The sequence below is a fragment of the Montipora foliosa genome, chromosome 11 (genome assembly GCF_036669935.1).
Source record: "Montipora foliosa isolate CH-2021 chromosome 11, ASM3666993v2, whole genome shotgun sequence".
Classification (NCBI taxonomy): Eukaryota; Metazoa; Cnidaria; class Anthozoa; order Scleractinia; family Acroporidae; genus Montipora; species Montipora foliosa.
This window is the reverse complement of record NC_090879.1, coordinates 3,796,730-3,811,729: the sequence shown is the minus strand read 5'-3', so window position 1 is coordinate 3,811,729 and position 15,000 is coordinate 3,796,730. Positions and strand designations below refer to the sequence as shown.

Here is a 15,000-nt window from a genome sequence, read left to right as displayed (position 1 = left end):
GCACGGCTGCCGGGTTAGTAGACACAGCCTTAATTTTATCTATCAAGTTGATTAAGTTAAATTAACCACTACCACGAAAGGTTTCGGAGATTAAGCCCTTCGTCAGAGCGTATTTTCGTATTCTCAGTGTTGGACTGGAACTAGCTTTCAATGGAAGGCTAATGCGGGGGAATCTTTTCAAATGGAAATACTTTTAATCTATACCCCCGCATTAACCTCCATTGCAAGCTACAATAGTTCCAGTCCAATACTGAGAATACAAACATGGTCTATTGTGAGTTGTGAGTGGTTCTAATAGAAAATCGGGGAGATTTGTCATTGGTAGGACCATGGTGACATGAATACACGAATAAATCGAATAAATTTAATTGAACGAAAAACGTTCGTAGAAACAATGAGTGCCTAGGCACTAAGTTTCCTTTATCTACTGACTCCGGCGTTTGATAATCCTAAATTTTTCGTTCCAAGGGGAAAACCTTTCTAAGCGCAGCCGAGAACCAACAAAGCTATGGCTTCGAGTCCGGCACTCCAACCCAGGCCCACTCAGTTTGGTAAAAGGCGAATGGTGTCACTACTGCGCAAACTCTGCCCTCTGACTGAAAGAGGGAATAAGCACAGTAGTGTTCAACAAACGTCTGGCGTACTTACGCTGCTTGGTCATGAAGTCCGCAAAATTCCAGATCAATTCACCCACAAAAAATTCTTTCCTTAGCTTGTCAAATACTGGGAAATACTGCTGGATAGTTTCAACCTGGGTAATAAACAAAGCCAAACAAGATGTCTAAGTCATCCCGTCGTTACTGATATTATTTCCCTGATTTATCTCAGTTGTTAAACTGGTATTGTCTTTATGAAAATCTATCAAGTAAGTCTAGACCTTAGGCAGAGAGCAGTTTATATGTTCGCTGATCCAAGATGAGCACTCTTTTGCAAGGTTGTAACGTCCGGCTTTACTCCAATTTGGTCGAGGTAAAAGATCTTAATGCGCCAGTAGCCACGGAAACAACAATTGTCTCCCTATTCAATAGCCTTGCAATCTCAAGTCTAAGATGGGAGTAATGATCAATCTTCTCCATTTGTTGTTTTTTTTTAATTTTGTGGTCCCCTGGAACTGCTACGTCGATAATAAAGCATTTGTTTTCCTTTCCCTTTACAAGAGTATTATTATCATCACCGACAAAAAAATAAGGCCGTGTCAAGAACAGGTTCCTTTCATTTGATCGGTGTTAGTCTGTTTTTCTTCACCAGCACAGCATCCCTTACCTGATACTCTTCGGTAAATACAAAAGGAGGATCCTAGGAAAAATATCACCGCATAAGCTCAGTTTCTTGAAAACATCTGTCTGCCTAAGTGGTTGAAAACGAGTGCGAGCCATAAGCCGCTGTTTCACGTTGAAGCTTTCAGCTGAAGTTTATGTGCAACGGCGCTGCGAAACAAGTTTCATCAGGCGATTGCACCGTCTAACGTAGAAGTGGTCTTGAAATGTTGTTACCAGGTTCCCGCAAACAAGTCGATACTGGTTCCATGACCTTGGCGGCTAAGTTGCGGTTTCCGATTGGCTTCCGCGACGAAGCATAACAAGACCGAACGAGATTCACGAAGTGGTGTTACACGGTGAAACTCTTGGTTTTGTTACCACTGCGATCGTTGCGACCTGAAAGTTGTCTCGCAACGGAAGTTCAACAAAGTTTCATGAAACCGATCATGTTACACGGTGCAACGCCAGCTGAAACTTTTTTTTGCAGTGCCTTTGCACAGAAGCTGATGCTTAAAGTTCTAACGTGTAACCGCGGCTATAGGGAACGTGACGGGTCGGTCCCGTTCGAGTGTGGGCCCAGTTTTTCAACAGCCCATCAACACTAAACCACTATTGGCTCAAACCTATAGGCTTGAATTTTGCCCGTCAAAAAAAAGCCTTAACTTTGTTGTAATTTCATGCTGAATGAAAGCAAAGGTGTAATCAATTTTGGACGCTAAAAATCTTGTGAAAACGTTTCTCTGATCGAATAGACTGCAATTTAAGTTGCCATTAATACAAGACTGCCTTAATCAGGCTTTGAACACCTGGGCCCTGGATTTTAATAATAATACAACTGTCAAAGTTGGTTCATAAGTGAGATGATATTTCGCTCAGAAAGTCGTTAATTGCAGTTTTAATAAATGAAATTAATAAATTGGAAATTGGAGAAATGGGATGACAAGTGCATGGGAAAGAGTTCGTGGAACGTGTCTTTTGGGATGGATAACTAGTGATTTGTGCCGCAAAGCGATGCTACATTTCCACAAAAAAAGAAAACAAACGATCACGAAAAAAGGCTTATCAGTAGTAGGCCATACCACAGGCTTTTCTTCAAAGAGAGTCTAAAAGCGAAATTGATCTTATACATAGTAGAACTAATTACCATACGACAAATTTGCCCTTATATTAACTTTGAGGGGGCTCTGTCACGCTATTGGTTTTCCTGAAAAATGCTAAAAGATGTCTTTATACCATTGAAAACTCTTATGATGCGTTTTGATTACTTAAGACGCAACGCACTGGAAATGGAAATGGATTGTATTTGTAAAAGTTAGGGCCAAACTTTTCACATTCTCTCGTTTTCGAATTCTCTTCCCTTCCCTTGCAAAAATGCCAAACATTTACAATGGAAGAATCTTCAAGTGAAAAAAAAAGTAGAATTATTCTCCTTTTAGAAATGCTTCAAAGAATACTCCTACGCACTTTTCGCTGGAAAACATACATACTGTGACATAGCAATTTTCTGGCGACCATTCAGGAAATTCAATTCTTTGGAGACACCAAGAAAACAAAATAACAACAACAAAAAAAAACTTCTGAAAATTTGAGTGAAGCCTACCCTATGAAGCCCGGCGATAGTATCTGCACCATATTCAGATTGTACAACTGGTTTATGGAACGTTTTAAACCAGTTTCTTAGCTCAATCTCGAGTTGACGGCTGATGAGTTGTGTCTGACCGCAATCTTGATACCATGCATAGTAACGGTTACATAGAATCACATCAACAAATTGAACCTGAAAGAAAAGAAATTGCCAAGCTCCATCATGGAATGGAGCGTTTTCACTCACGTGACTAGCAGCCATATTGGATTACTTAAAGAAAAGAAAGTATTTGCATAAAGATAGAGTTCAATTCCCGGAGGATTAATTTGGTACACCATCATGGCCGCCATATCTTTGTTTTGGAACACCAACGTGGCCGCCTTGACGTCATGTAAAAACACTCTATAGATCTCTTTAGCTTGTACGTTTTGTTTTCCCATTTCAGACCAAGCGATGTTCTCAAGGCAATTTTCCTTTTCATTGTTCATAAGTTATGAGTACATATGCACGTGCATAAGACGACACTTGAAAGAAACTGTTCCCAAGAGTAACATAACGTGGTCTGAAATGGGAAAACAAAACGTACAAGCTAAAGAGGTCTATTGTGGATGCTATGGTCGTCGTGAATCACGGCCTCTGGACATCTAGGCTTCCGCTGCTATGGTCGTGAATCCCTCAATCACCTAGTCTTGGGTTTAGGTTTAAGTGGGAAAAAATGCAGCAAAAATGCTGTCCGACAACAACAACAACAACAACAACAACATTTATTAACTCACACTTAGACTAATTACAAAGGATTGTTATATACATTACAAGTTAATTAATGGTCTTATATTGCAATAGAAGACTTTGGATGGGTTGCTAAAACCAAAGGGGTGGGCTACAGGCGAGTGGTGGCTTCAGCAACCGTTGCACGCAAAGAATTGATCTCCCACTTTTAAAATAAGATTATTGCACTGCAGGTCAGACTTAAGAGACGGAATTTGCGATAGCGGCAAGCTCTGGATACCATAGTCAAAAACTCTCAACAAAGAACCACTCCGTTAAGGCACATCTTCACTGATGCCAAAGGCCGGAAACCAAAAAACGAGGAATCCATACCGTTGCAAATATGAAAGAATCGCTCATATTGTTGCCACAAACGGAAAACCAATGCACAAACCGGACAGCAAAACTCGAAAAAAAAAAAAAGGTCATAACAAAGTCCAAAACCGAAAATGCAAACACCCCTTTTCGCTCAAATCCCCTGCATTGTGAGTTATACCATTCCAAGCAATAAAAGCCAAGACCCCGGCCGAAATTCAACTTTCTGGGCCCGGTTGTTCGAAAGCCGATTAACTTAATCCAGGATTAGCGTAAACTTTTGTTTCATGTTTTCAACTTTTTGGTGAAAGTTTCTTTGCTTATTTTTGTTTTTTAAGATTGACTTCTTCTAACGTAAAGTTTTGCCGAATATCAGCGTTGAACAGCATTTAGGAGTAGAGAAATAAACTCCTTGCTTATTTTTTTAAATCTGGGATTAGCGTTAATCGGCTTTTGAACAACCGGGCCCTGTTCCCTAAACTTGGGAATAATCTTCGATTCTCACTGCAGAATAATCCATGTATGGGCCTAAGATTTGATCTTATAAAGTTTACATTTACCGTTAAGTTTGGTAATCAAAGTATTACAGCATTTTTTACTGTCGAGCGTTTACACAGATTTACAACGAAGCGAGGGACACCTTGAAATAATCACTAAACTTAGTTCAAAGGTGGAGCAGTTACTATGCGAACAGTCCCAGGTTCGAGTCTGTGTCCGGGTATTTGGGTTATGTTCTAAAAAAGTATGTTCATCTCCCACAATAGACCCTTTGCATAAATGGCGCCCAAATTTGAATAACAATACTTGATACATCCTTAGCTTCACATTCATGAGAAAAATACTTTGTCTTGAAACATAAACACGAGGCTAAGGATGTATCAAGTATTGTTATTCAAATTTGGGCGCCATTTATGCAAAGGGTCTATGTCGTGTTCTAAATTTGGACATAAATAAGAGTTAACGATAATAGTTGATTCAAAGGTCGAGAATGAGATGAAAAAATTGCAATGAGAAACTCACCGCTCTATCAGTGCCCGCACTTGCCGCAGTCACAAAGGTAACGGGACGAGTGGAGTCCAGTTCACGGGTGTAGCCAATTACAGATCTAGAAAAAAACAAAGCACTCAGATTCGGAAAACAAAAAAATACACGAGGGTTAGAGTTGCTGCTTAACAGCGATGACCTCTGTTCTCACTTTCTCGTGTATTTCAGTTTCCGCAGTTCGAAAGCATGAACATTTCATATCTAGAGGATATTACACGGTGGCGAAAATATATGAATTTTATGTGTGAGTGGCAATATCGTTCTTCAATTCAAATTTATTATGCACTATTTACATCAATTACAAGATAGTTAATACTATATTAGCGGCCACGACAACATAAAATTCATATCTTCGAGCTAAGGTGTAATTTTCTTTTTATTATGGACAATAAATATACATGGTAGAGACTGAAAAGAAGGCTTTAATGCAAGTTCTGGGTATTAATACAAATTAAAAAATGCGGGAATTACGACGTCGTTGCTCAATAGGACAACTCGTGTTACATACGAAAAATACGCCACTTGGTTCCCGGATGTAGTGGTCATCTTGATTCTACCGTGAACGAGTGTTTTAGATTCCAGTAAAACACTCCCGTCCATATAATAAATTATGTATATCATTCATTTGTTCCCCTCTCACGGGCAATCTCGACCCCAGAGCTCTTCTCTTGACTGAGGGAGAGAAGAGCTCTGGGGAACCCTGAAGCAAAGTGTCTTCTTATTGGTTTTCAGAAAGAACAATCAAAAGCCTCTGTAATTGGTGCATTCATGTTAGCACGAGAAGTGAGCAGGCGCCGTAAGGTTCAAATAGCCAATTTTTCGCCATAAGAACCCTACGGCGCATGTTCTCCCGCATAGAGCTTCCCAGAACCTTGGATTCATCCGAGGCTCTGGTGACGAGAATGCTCTCATGGGATATAACTCAAACTCTCACGTGACCAGCACCCAGTTGGCTAGGTAGCTCAGCTGGTAGGGCAGTGCAGCGCTGAGGCAGGGTCATGGGTTCGAATCCCGTTCACTGAGCATGGATTTATTTCAGGCTTCAGTCAGACGGTTTCGATAGTATCTGTCCCGGAGGAAGATGGGCTAGAATTTTCGGATGTTCGAATTCAGACTCTCGAAGCGCACTAAGATTATGGACATTTTCCCGAACAGATTTCCTAGCTATCTCAGAAAAATAATGAAGACTCTGTAGAGTGCGTGAAAATTTCAAAACAACATCGAAAAACACTAGAAATTTACTGCGCTGATTTTATGCTCCTTCCAATGTCACAGTTGACCTCTAGGTTAACTGTGACATTGGAAGAAGTAGCAGGACATTTTAAGATTTATAACTTATGATATTTTAGAATAAAATAGATGTTAATGCTGGTAAGCAAATACTGGGCAGCGCCTGGGAGGAGAGCGTGACTTCCCATCACGTGACTACCTTATTTGGCTATTTCATTCATCCCGCCATGCGAGCCTTCTCAGTTTGACATTTCCAAAGCTCAACTAGTTCTGTTTTTTCCGTTGAGCAATTTAATCTTTGCTGGGGAATTTGCTGACCTCACAAACGCGGTTTTTTTACGCCCCCTGCTACCTCAAACCTTTTATTTATTACTGTAACTCGGGAACAATTTATTGAACGGCTTCACACCGTTGATCCTTCCGCACCATCTTGTAGCTCGCGTACACCAAGCGTCCATCTGACCAGCAGAGAAACGTTCACGCTCCACCGTGAACCCCCTTTACTTCAAGTGCCTCTACTGATGAAGGTTTCATCCTATATAGACCCACCAGCAATTGTCACCATCCCTTACGATGCGCTGCTTGAAACAGCGGTCAAAACGGTCAAATTTTATTCCAAGATGGCGTCCAAGCAAGAAAAGCTTCACACACAGACACGTCCCCAACCACGTTAGCCACTCTTATTTCCATCATCGTGGACGAAAATCGAGGAATCTACTGCCAAATCAGTTCCTGCTCCAACCTCAATAGCCTCCGCCTCAATCTGTGCAACCTCGACAAACTCCCGCCATTTGCTACTCACCGACGACTTCGACTTCATCGCCGGCCTTCTCAACCATCCCAGTGCCAGCAACAACATTCGTTCCCCATTTTTCAAGGACAGTCGCCGTTATCAGCACATGTTCCAACCAAAGTTAAACGCGCAACATTAAAGGGTGAGTATGTTGAGTTTGTCGCGGTGCTGCCAGAAAACTCGCGCCTTTCAGATAACGACCTTCCCGGTATCGGTTAGGTCCTTTATCGGTAAACCACAAAGCGTTTCCCCCTCCTCTCGGAAAAAGTAAGCCCAGCTCGATCCTTGTCGGCATTTTCTGTATGGTTTTCTCAGGGGTGGATCCAGGATTTTTCATGAGTAAACAAATTAAATCCTTTTCAAGAAATGGTGTAAAAATTTGGAATAAGTTACCTTGTGAAATTCGTCATCTATCCAAAAACAATTTTAAAATTAAAATCCACAATATCCTACTCCAAAGACTTTCAGAAGAAAATGACTATATTGATTTATCTGTCTTAATAACAAAAATATATTAGTACTTTGGCTTTTCATATTTACACTTTGTATTGGTTTGATTTTAGTTGACTGTATACTCTGTACACTAGGTATTCGTATACCTGTTCGTTTGTAAAACACAATTGATTACCGTAGCTTTCTCTACTTGTTATCTCTTGTATATACATCTAATAACTGCTCGCCTCGACTAGCTATTGCTACCTGCGAGCAGTGCAGATTGAAAAATGTATTATATAATGAAATTCTACAATAAACTTGAAACATGAAACTTGAGTGATTTGCACCAACTAAACTAGGGGGGTTTGGGGGCATGCTCCCCCAAGAAAATTTGAAATTTGGTGCTCTCCGAATGCCATTTTCCCGCACCATCATAACATTGGCCTCGACAGTCATCCATAGATAGTCCTAAATCAGCTACATCACCAATTATTAAATCTTTGAAAGCTGCTCCTGTCGTTCCATCCTCACAAAGGTAGAATCAATTGGGAGCGATTTTCTTGTCATATTTCTCAAAAAAATTAAAACAAGGATGGTTGATTTCGTGAACTGCAATAAAGGGCTAAAAAATAAGGTTTGGAAGAAATTTGAGTGATTTCTGCAAGTCACTTGAACTACTCTGGATCCACCCCTGGTTCTGCACTTCTCACTTCTTTTCCCCAAAGGGCAGTAGAGATGTTCCCCTATCAAGTGACCATTCGATTACCCAAAGGAAGTTGCGGGCTTGGCATGGCCTTCCTACGATGTTGACTTTCGTAGGAAAACAGCCACAAACCTCCCCCTCCAAAACAGACATCTAACCCAGGGTCCAAATTAACTTGTGCATTTTGACCTGTTTTATGGATACCAGAAAGCAACGACCGCATGGTCTTGTGTATGTGTCAAGCATTATCTTTTCACTTTCAAAAGCGCACATTTTGGAGAGAAAATGTATCCGACCTCGAATGTACATGTAATAATGAAATCTATCTGCCCCCTAGTTTGTCGAAAATTTCAGCTACAGAAACACTAGTCACACCCTGTCGAACACAAGCGGCCATAGTGGTACATTCCTCACACCAGTCCTTGAATCTCTTTACTGAGTTGTTTTTCCCCCTGCAATACATATTTTATGAGAAACAACGGCTTGTGACGTTATGGAGGCTGTTAACGGTCTCAGGATAAAAAGTAAGACATCTCTTGGCAAACAGATCTGACCTTAACAATGGCGACCAGTTGTGAAATTCTGGTCGCCAGTACTCAATTTTTTAGTTGCATTAGCAACCAAGAAGGCGCAATTTCAGACCCCGTAACCTGCCTCCTGAATAATCCCCATTCACCCCTGAGGAAGCTCCAGGGAATGGCCCGGAAAGACCACTACTACCTTTACACAGCCCTTCCCGTTGGCCTACGGAGTGCCCCTTCATTTTTAATCAGCTTTCCGTATCCCCCCCCCCCCCCCTCCCTGTTCGACCTGCTCACAAGTTCACCCTGCTACTCATCTGTGCAATACAGGCTCCCATGGCACGATTATGTTTATCTGGCAGCACTTGACAACCTTCACATTGAGTCTGGCTGTCTCCTGGACATTCTGGCTATGCAAGTCCTTCACAAAGTTTGAGGGGGATCAAGCTCTCCCATGGGAATGCAAGAAGGCTTGCCACCTGATCAGCTCATCAGTTCTCCATAGCATCTAAGTATACTAAGTTACAACCTTTTAAGTCTACCAAATGCTGACTCCTTTATGTTATGGGCTGCATTTACCCTTTCCTTTTTTGGCTTCTTAAGAAGCAGCGAATTTACCTGCAATGGCAATTTCGACCCTCAGTCCCACCTTGCTAGAACAGACATTTCTTTCCATCCCAACACCCTTCACCCTACTTCATTTGACACTGCAATTTAAAAGTCCAAAACTGACCCTTTCTGGGAGACAGCCAGGCTCACTTTTGCAAGGTCAAACTCAGACCTTTATGCATCGTCTGCCCTGCAAGATTATATGCTCAAAACTGCAACTCAAGACCCTGGCCAGCTACTCTTCAGCTTCTCCTGTGGACCATATCTCACCCAGACTTCACACACCAACAACTTATGGTTTCTCTTAAACCTCTGTGACAATGACAGCTCCTCCTCTGCCTCTCACAGCTTTAGTATTGGTGCTGCTACAACCGGCAGAACCACTGGCATTTTCAACTGGCTCTTCAAATTCTGGGTCGCTGGAATCCTAACACATACCAAGCTTACATCAGGACTCCAAAGGAAACAATATGTCAGGTTCCTCAGTCATTGGCCTCTTGCTCCTCCTGCTAACAAGCCCCCTGGAATCCTTGAGAGAACTTGAGTATCTCATTGAAACTTGGATTTTTCTAACAATCAGTAATGATCTATGACAGTTCCTTGGATAACTTTATTCATATTTTCCTGTATCGTCCTGAACCTATAGTGTTTTCACCTATGGGTACAGCAATCATGTTGGCATCCCCCTGGAAGCCTGCTGTGTGCGTTTGCTTTCCCCCTCACCCTCATTTCTCCTCGATACGATCGCCTTTCATCCCCTTTTCAGCCACATGCCAGCTATCACATGGGTGAAAGCACTATCCTAAGCTTAATGCCATGTTTCTCCTTTAAAACAAAAAAGAAAAAAGGCCCATTCGGCACTCGAGGGCTTTCTGTGACATTCTCTTTCCTTGGGCTTTCTGCCCTCTCAAGTTCATGTAGTACTATTGCAAATGACTATTTTGACGGAAATGTTTTGCACGAGGGTCCTATCCCCTCCAGCCAAATGTGTTGTGCGAGGGTCCTATCCCCTCCAGCTGAATATTTTGTGTGAGGGTCCTATCCCCTCCAGTCTAATGTTTAGTGCGAGGGTCATATCCCTTCCAGTCTAATGTTTTGTGCGAGGGTCCTATCCCCTCCAGTCAGATCTTTTGTGCGAGGGTCCTATCCCCTCCAGTCAAATTTTTTGTGCGAGGGTCCTATCCCCTCCAGTCAAATGTGTTGTGCGAGGGTCTTATGCCCTCCAGTCGAATGTTTAGAGTGAGGGTCCTATCCCCTCCTGTCAAATGTTTTGTGCGAGGGTCCTATCCCCTCCAGTCAAATTTTTTGTGCGAGGGTCCTATCCCCTCCATTCGAATGTCTAGTGCGAGGGTCCTATCCCCTCCAGTTAATTGTTTTGTGTGAGGGTCCTATCCCCTCCAGTCTCTATGCGATGCCCATTGGCTTTGGTTTTTTATGCTCATGTCGTACTTTCGACCCCTATCTCCACTCGTCGGTTCTCTACTTTCACCTTTGGGGCAGGCAATGTTTGCTTTTCGCTATTGCAACTCCGTGGAGATGGGGTCATTTTTTTCTCCCTGTCAAATTGGGAGCAAAACCACCAAATGGGCTTCGCACAGGGCACTCCTCGTTTATCTCGGCGTTTTGGGCGGGGAATTGCTGCCTGCGGTACCCCTTCAGCCCTGTGCTGAAGCCCTGTTAGGGAGGGGGCATATTGTTACTCTGCTGGACTGGGTTAACTTGGCCCCAGGACATTATGCCAGCAACTATGCCCGCCTTGCAATACAGGCATGAGGCACCCCCTCGGCTAGTTGCCGAGGCCCCTCATCCGGTGGTCCATACCGGCGGTGGGTATTATCCGCGCCTTGCCAGTACATTCCCTGCCCCTCGTTTACGCCCAAGTTGTGTGTATTGTCTTTTATTGCGCACCAAAGCATTAACTATCATTTTCGAAAAAGTTTGTTTGAGAATCATCTCCTAAGCAAACGTCGTCTGGAAAAAAAAGGACGACTGCGTGATGTAAAGTTCTTGATCGGACCTGTCCCGATTGCTATAACTTTCGGACAAGGTAAAAAAGCCACCTAGAAATTTATACAGACCTGAAGTTTCCCTAGAACATCCGAACAGACAAATATTTTTGAGGCAGCTACAAACTCACTAAAGCGGAAACCATTAAGGTAATTCTGACAAATTTTAACATATCCAGTCGTTGGCTGCCCCTGTAGTAAAGATAACTCGAGGGAATGTGTCTCAACTTATTTAATTTTATGTAGTTAGACGTCTTGCGTGATGGCACCCCTTTACAGGACTAGAAATTCTTGAATAAAGGTTGAATGAAGGTAAGTCAAACGTTAAAGGAAAACTGCATGCAAACCGTACTTGAAATAATCCTCTGCCCCGGGTTTATTGGATGCTGGTTCATTGGCCACGGACCACATGATCACAGACGGACGATTCTTGTCACGGCGAACCAATTCTGCCATGACGTGCAGGTGATGTTTGAGCGTAGCATTTAAAAAATTCTCTCTGAAAGAGGACAGTGAAAACTAGATTCAGGGGACAAGTACATGTATTATGACAATTAATAACCAAGAAGATTTGGTTTTAATCAAACGACTTGATTGAGGTCGAATAGGCTCCGTTTATTTGTTTATGGTGGCAATTCGAGCTCTATCAACTTGTTTGATAAAACGAAATTTTCGTGTTTTACTCTCCAACCGAGGAAGCACCACAGTTCCCTAAGAACCCAACCCTTTCATTCGTTAGTTGATAGCAAAGGGCCATTCACCTGCTGCACGTGCACACAATGAGTAATTTCCATAATAAACGACAGGGAACATTGACAGCCTTCGTTATATTATGACCTCTTCTTCTACTAAACAAAGCGAACACTGTGATTGGTCGTTTCTTGTTCACGTGCCCCTGTTCAAGCTCGACTGTGTCCCACTCTTTGTCCCACTCCGGATACAACAGCACGTGATCAATGCATGGCCAAAAAGTACGTGATCTTCACCACTAGCTTACTGCAAACGGACAGTTTCAAGGTTTCATGTAGAGTCATATGAAATGTTGATTATTGTTTAACAAGATGCACTCATTATTGTAACGAAATACATCACCATAGCAACAAGGAAGCTATTAGAAACCACCCTATATTTTGTCTTCAATCGCTCATATCTCAAGAACCGGACAATGCGACCCCCATTTGTTTTTATTTCTTGAAAAAGATTAGCATTATGCAAAGTCAACAACCATTTAATATTTTGTTGGATTTAAACTTTCCAACAATGTATTATTAATGATGACATGATATATGAAATGGATCATATATGAACTGCGGATGTGAAATCAAGTGAAGCTATGATCCTCGCAGTTATGAACGCAATTTTTGCAATTGCGTAAAGAGGCCTGAAAGATTCAGGACTTCAACGGGGTTTGAACCCGTGACCTCGCGATACCGGTATCCCAAGGTCACGGGTTCAAACCCCGTTGAAGTCCTGAATCTCTCAGGCTTCTTTACGCAATTGCAAAAATTGCGTTAATAACTGGGAGGATCATAGCTTCACTTGATTTCATATCCGCAGTTCATATATGATCCATTTCATATATCATTTCATCGTTGATTCATTCCTCACGGGAACATTGGAACCCACAAATGATTAGCTCCCAACGTCAGTGGCTTCATAGCTCAATTGGTTAGAGCGTCGCACCGTTGTCGCGAGGTCATGGGTTCAAACCCCGTTGAAGTCCTGAATTTTTCAGGCTTCTTTACGTAATTGCAAAAATTGCGCTCATAACTGCGAGGATCATAGCTTCACTTAATGTATTATTAAGCCTACTGTCCTGACAAACAACACGTTCACTTCCGGTTTCTGTCCGTAACATAAAATATTGCGTGGTTAAGCTCCCTATTCACTTGGCTCACGTGACCACGTAAAATAGTGGACCCAATTCCATTTTCTCTGGATAGTGAAGAACATCTAAGAGTCCAAACACCTGCACAGAAACTCCACCCATAGTAAAGAGACCTCACCATTGAGTGTTATCAATGTTGCGGAGCCAGAGCTCTGAAGAACAAGTCATAAAAGCCACTCCAAAACTCGAATGTATTAGAAGGGCATAAGATTATGTTAAAATTGTTCAACGGTGCAAAGGCCCTGTGACTGCAATGTGTACAAAAATTTGGTTTTATCAACGGAGTTGATAATGTAAATTGGCCACCGTCCAGAGATTCTAAAAGCTGACGTTTCGAGCGTTAGCCCTTCGTCAGAGCGAATAGAGGGATTATGGGTTAGGTGTAGTTTTTATAGTAGAGTAGGAGCTACGCTATTGGTGGTAACATGGCAACGTGAAAAATAGGAATATATTAGTTAAATGAAAAGCGTTCGTTAATACCGTGAGGATTAAGGGTGCCGATTTGAAAGATGAATTTTTGTTCCAGATTGTTGCGGCTTTCCGTCGTACCTAGATGTAGGGAAAGGCCGCAGATAGCCATGTGTTTTTTGGAGTGGTTAGGCAGATTAAAATGGCGAGCTCATTATGTGTGCTCATTAATCTCTGATACCAAAGTTTACTCTCCCACTCCCAACTAGCACAGAACCATTATCCTGTGATTTGGCATGGTAAAAAGACTTGGTCATTTTTACATCATACCTGTCCTCCACTCTGCAAGGATATGAAATTTGAACTTGGAATTATATCTTTCTGCTCACTTACTGTTTTATGCCAACCCCAGGGCTTTCATCGATGACCACAATTCCTTCCCTGTCAGCCATGTCCATAATTTCATCAGCATAAGGGTAGTGACTCGTGCGAAAACAATTTGCTCCCAGCCACTTGATCATGTTAAAGTCTTTGGCAATAATGGCATGGTCCATACCTTTTCCTCGAATCTACAGGAAATAAACCATTTTATTATTGTGCAAATCACCAAACACCACTTGGATAATCTTAACACTAAAATGACACCACAACTGAGTTCTGAAATGCCCTTACATCTGCATCTTCATGTTTTCCAAAGCCTTTGAAGTAGAATGGCTTGTTGTTGATGAGAAACTGAGTCTCCTTCACCTCAACAGACCTAATACCCACAGGCAAGCGGTAAATATCAGACAACTCTGGCAAAATGGTTCGAGTTGTTACCTAAAAGAGAAAAATTGCTATTCAGGAGCATTATCAGGAATGTTGGCTTCAACTGTACAAGATCTGTAATACTACAAGAACTGAGTTTTCTGTTAACAGCCGTGCATAAGTTATGGAGCTCAAAGTTCTTTCAAGGGCATGTGCTACGAAAAAGGGTCTCGTTGTTTCATTATCATTTTGAGGTCTCTACAGCCTCAACCCCAGGGTCAAACAAAATTTTAGTTTCTAAAGAAACTGTGGTACTGCATCAGGTGATGCAGTCACCCAGGGTGACAACATGGCAGCAGGTCACTGTATTGACAGCTGAAAAGAACCAATGGATAAAGTTGAGGTCTCTACTACCTCCAGAAGAAAAGTCTCAACAGTATTTCTCTAAAACATGTTTGTACAGTGGTATTAAGAAGGCAATATTACCACTACTATTTCCTTTCATGCCATACCTTCAGAGTATAAAGATAAGCAGGTTCATCATTCATTCCTATTGGCCACCAAAGCATTGGTTTTGCTACTGACAATTTTCCTTCCAGCATTAAAGGACCCCCTGTCGAGGATACCACATTTCCAGCCTTGTCAATAAGTTCATACTTCATGGAAATATTTACATCACCAATATAGGA

At 42.0% G+C, this 15,000-nt stretch overlaps 1 protein-coding gene and 1 non-coding gene across 4 annotated transcripts in view; one reads left to right on the top strand and one right to left on the bottom strand.

The window, feature by feature from the left end:
- LOC137976350 (beta-glucuronidase-like) overlaps window positions 1-15,000 on the bottom strand; it is a 32,012-nt gene that overhangs the window by 8,556 nt on the left and 8,456 nt on the right. For all 3 annotated transcript variants that reach the window (XM_068823688.1, XM_068823689.1, XM_068823690.1), the window contains 8 exons: window positions 14,824-15,000; window positions 14,237-14,383; window positions 13,958-14,133; window positions 11,621-11,767; window positions 4,948-5,032; window positions 2,860-3,036; window positions 1,264-1,296; window positions 649-751 (listed from right to left, as the gene is read on the bottom strand). The exon at window positions 14,824-15,000 is cut by the window's right edge and continues 172 nt beyond it. In XM_068823688.1, coding sequence (XP_068679789.1) covers window positions 649-751; window positions 1,264-1,296; window positions 2,860-3,036; window positions 4,948-5,032; window positions 11,621-11,767; window positions 13,958-14,133; window positions 14,237-14,383; window positions 14,824-15,000 — 1,045 coding nt within the window. The remainder of the gene's footprint in view (window positions 1-648; window positions 752-1,263; window positions 1,297-2,859; window positions 3,037-4,947; window positions 5,033-11,620; window positions 11,768-13,957; window positions 14,134-14,236; window positions 14,384-14,823) is intronic.
- Trnan-guu (transfer RNA asparagine (anticodon GUU)) lies at window positions 12,919-12,991 on the top strand. The gene has a single exon. It is a non-coding gene; the product is annotated as a tRNA-Asn (tRNA).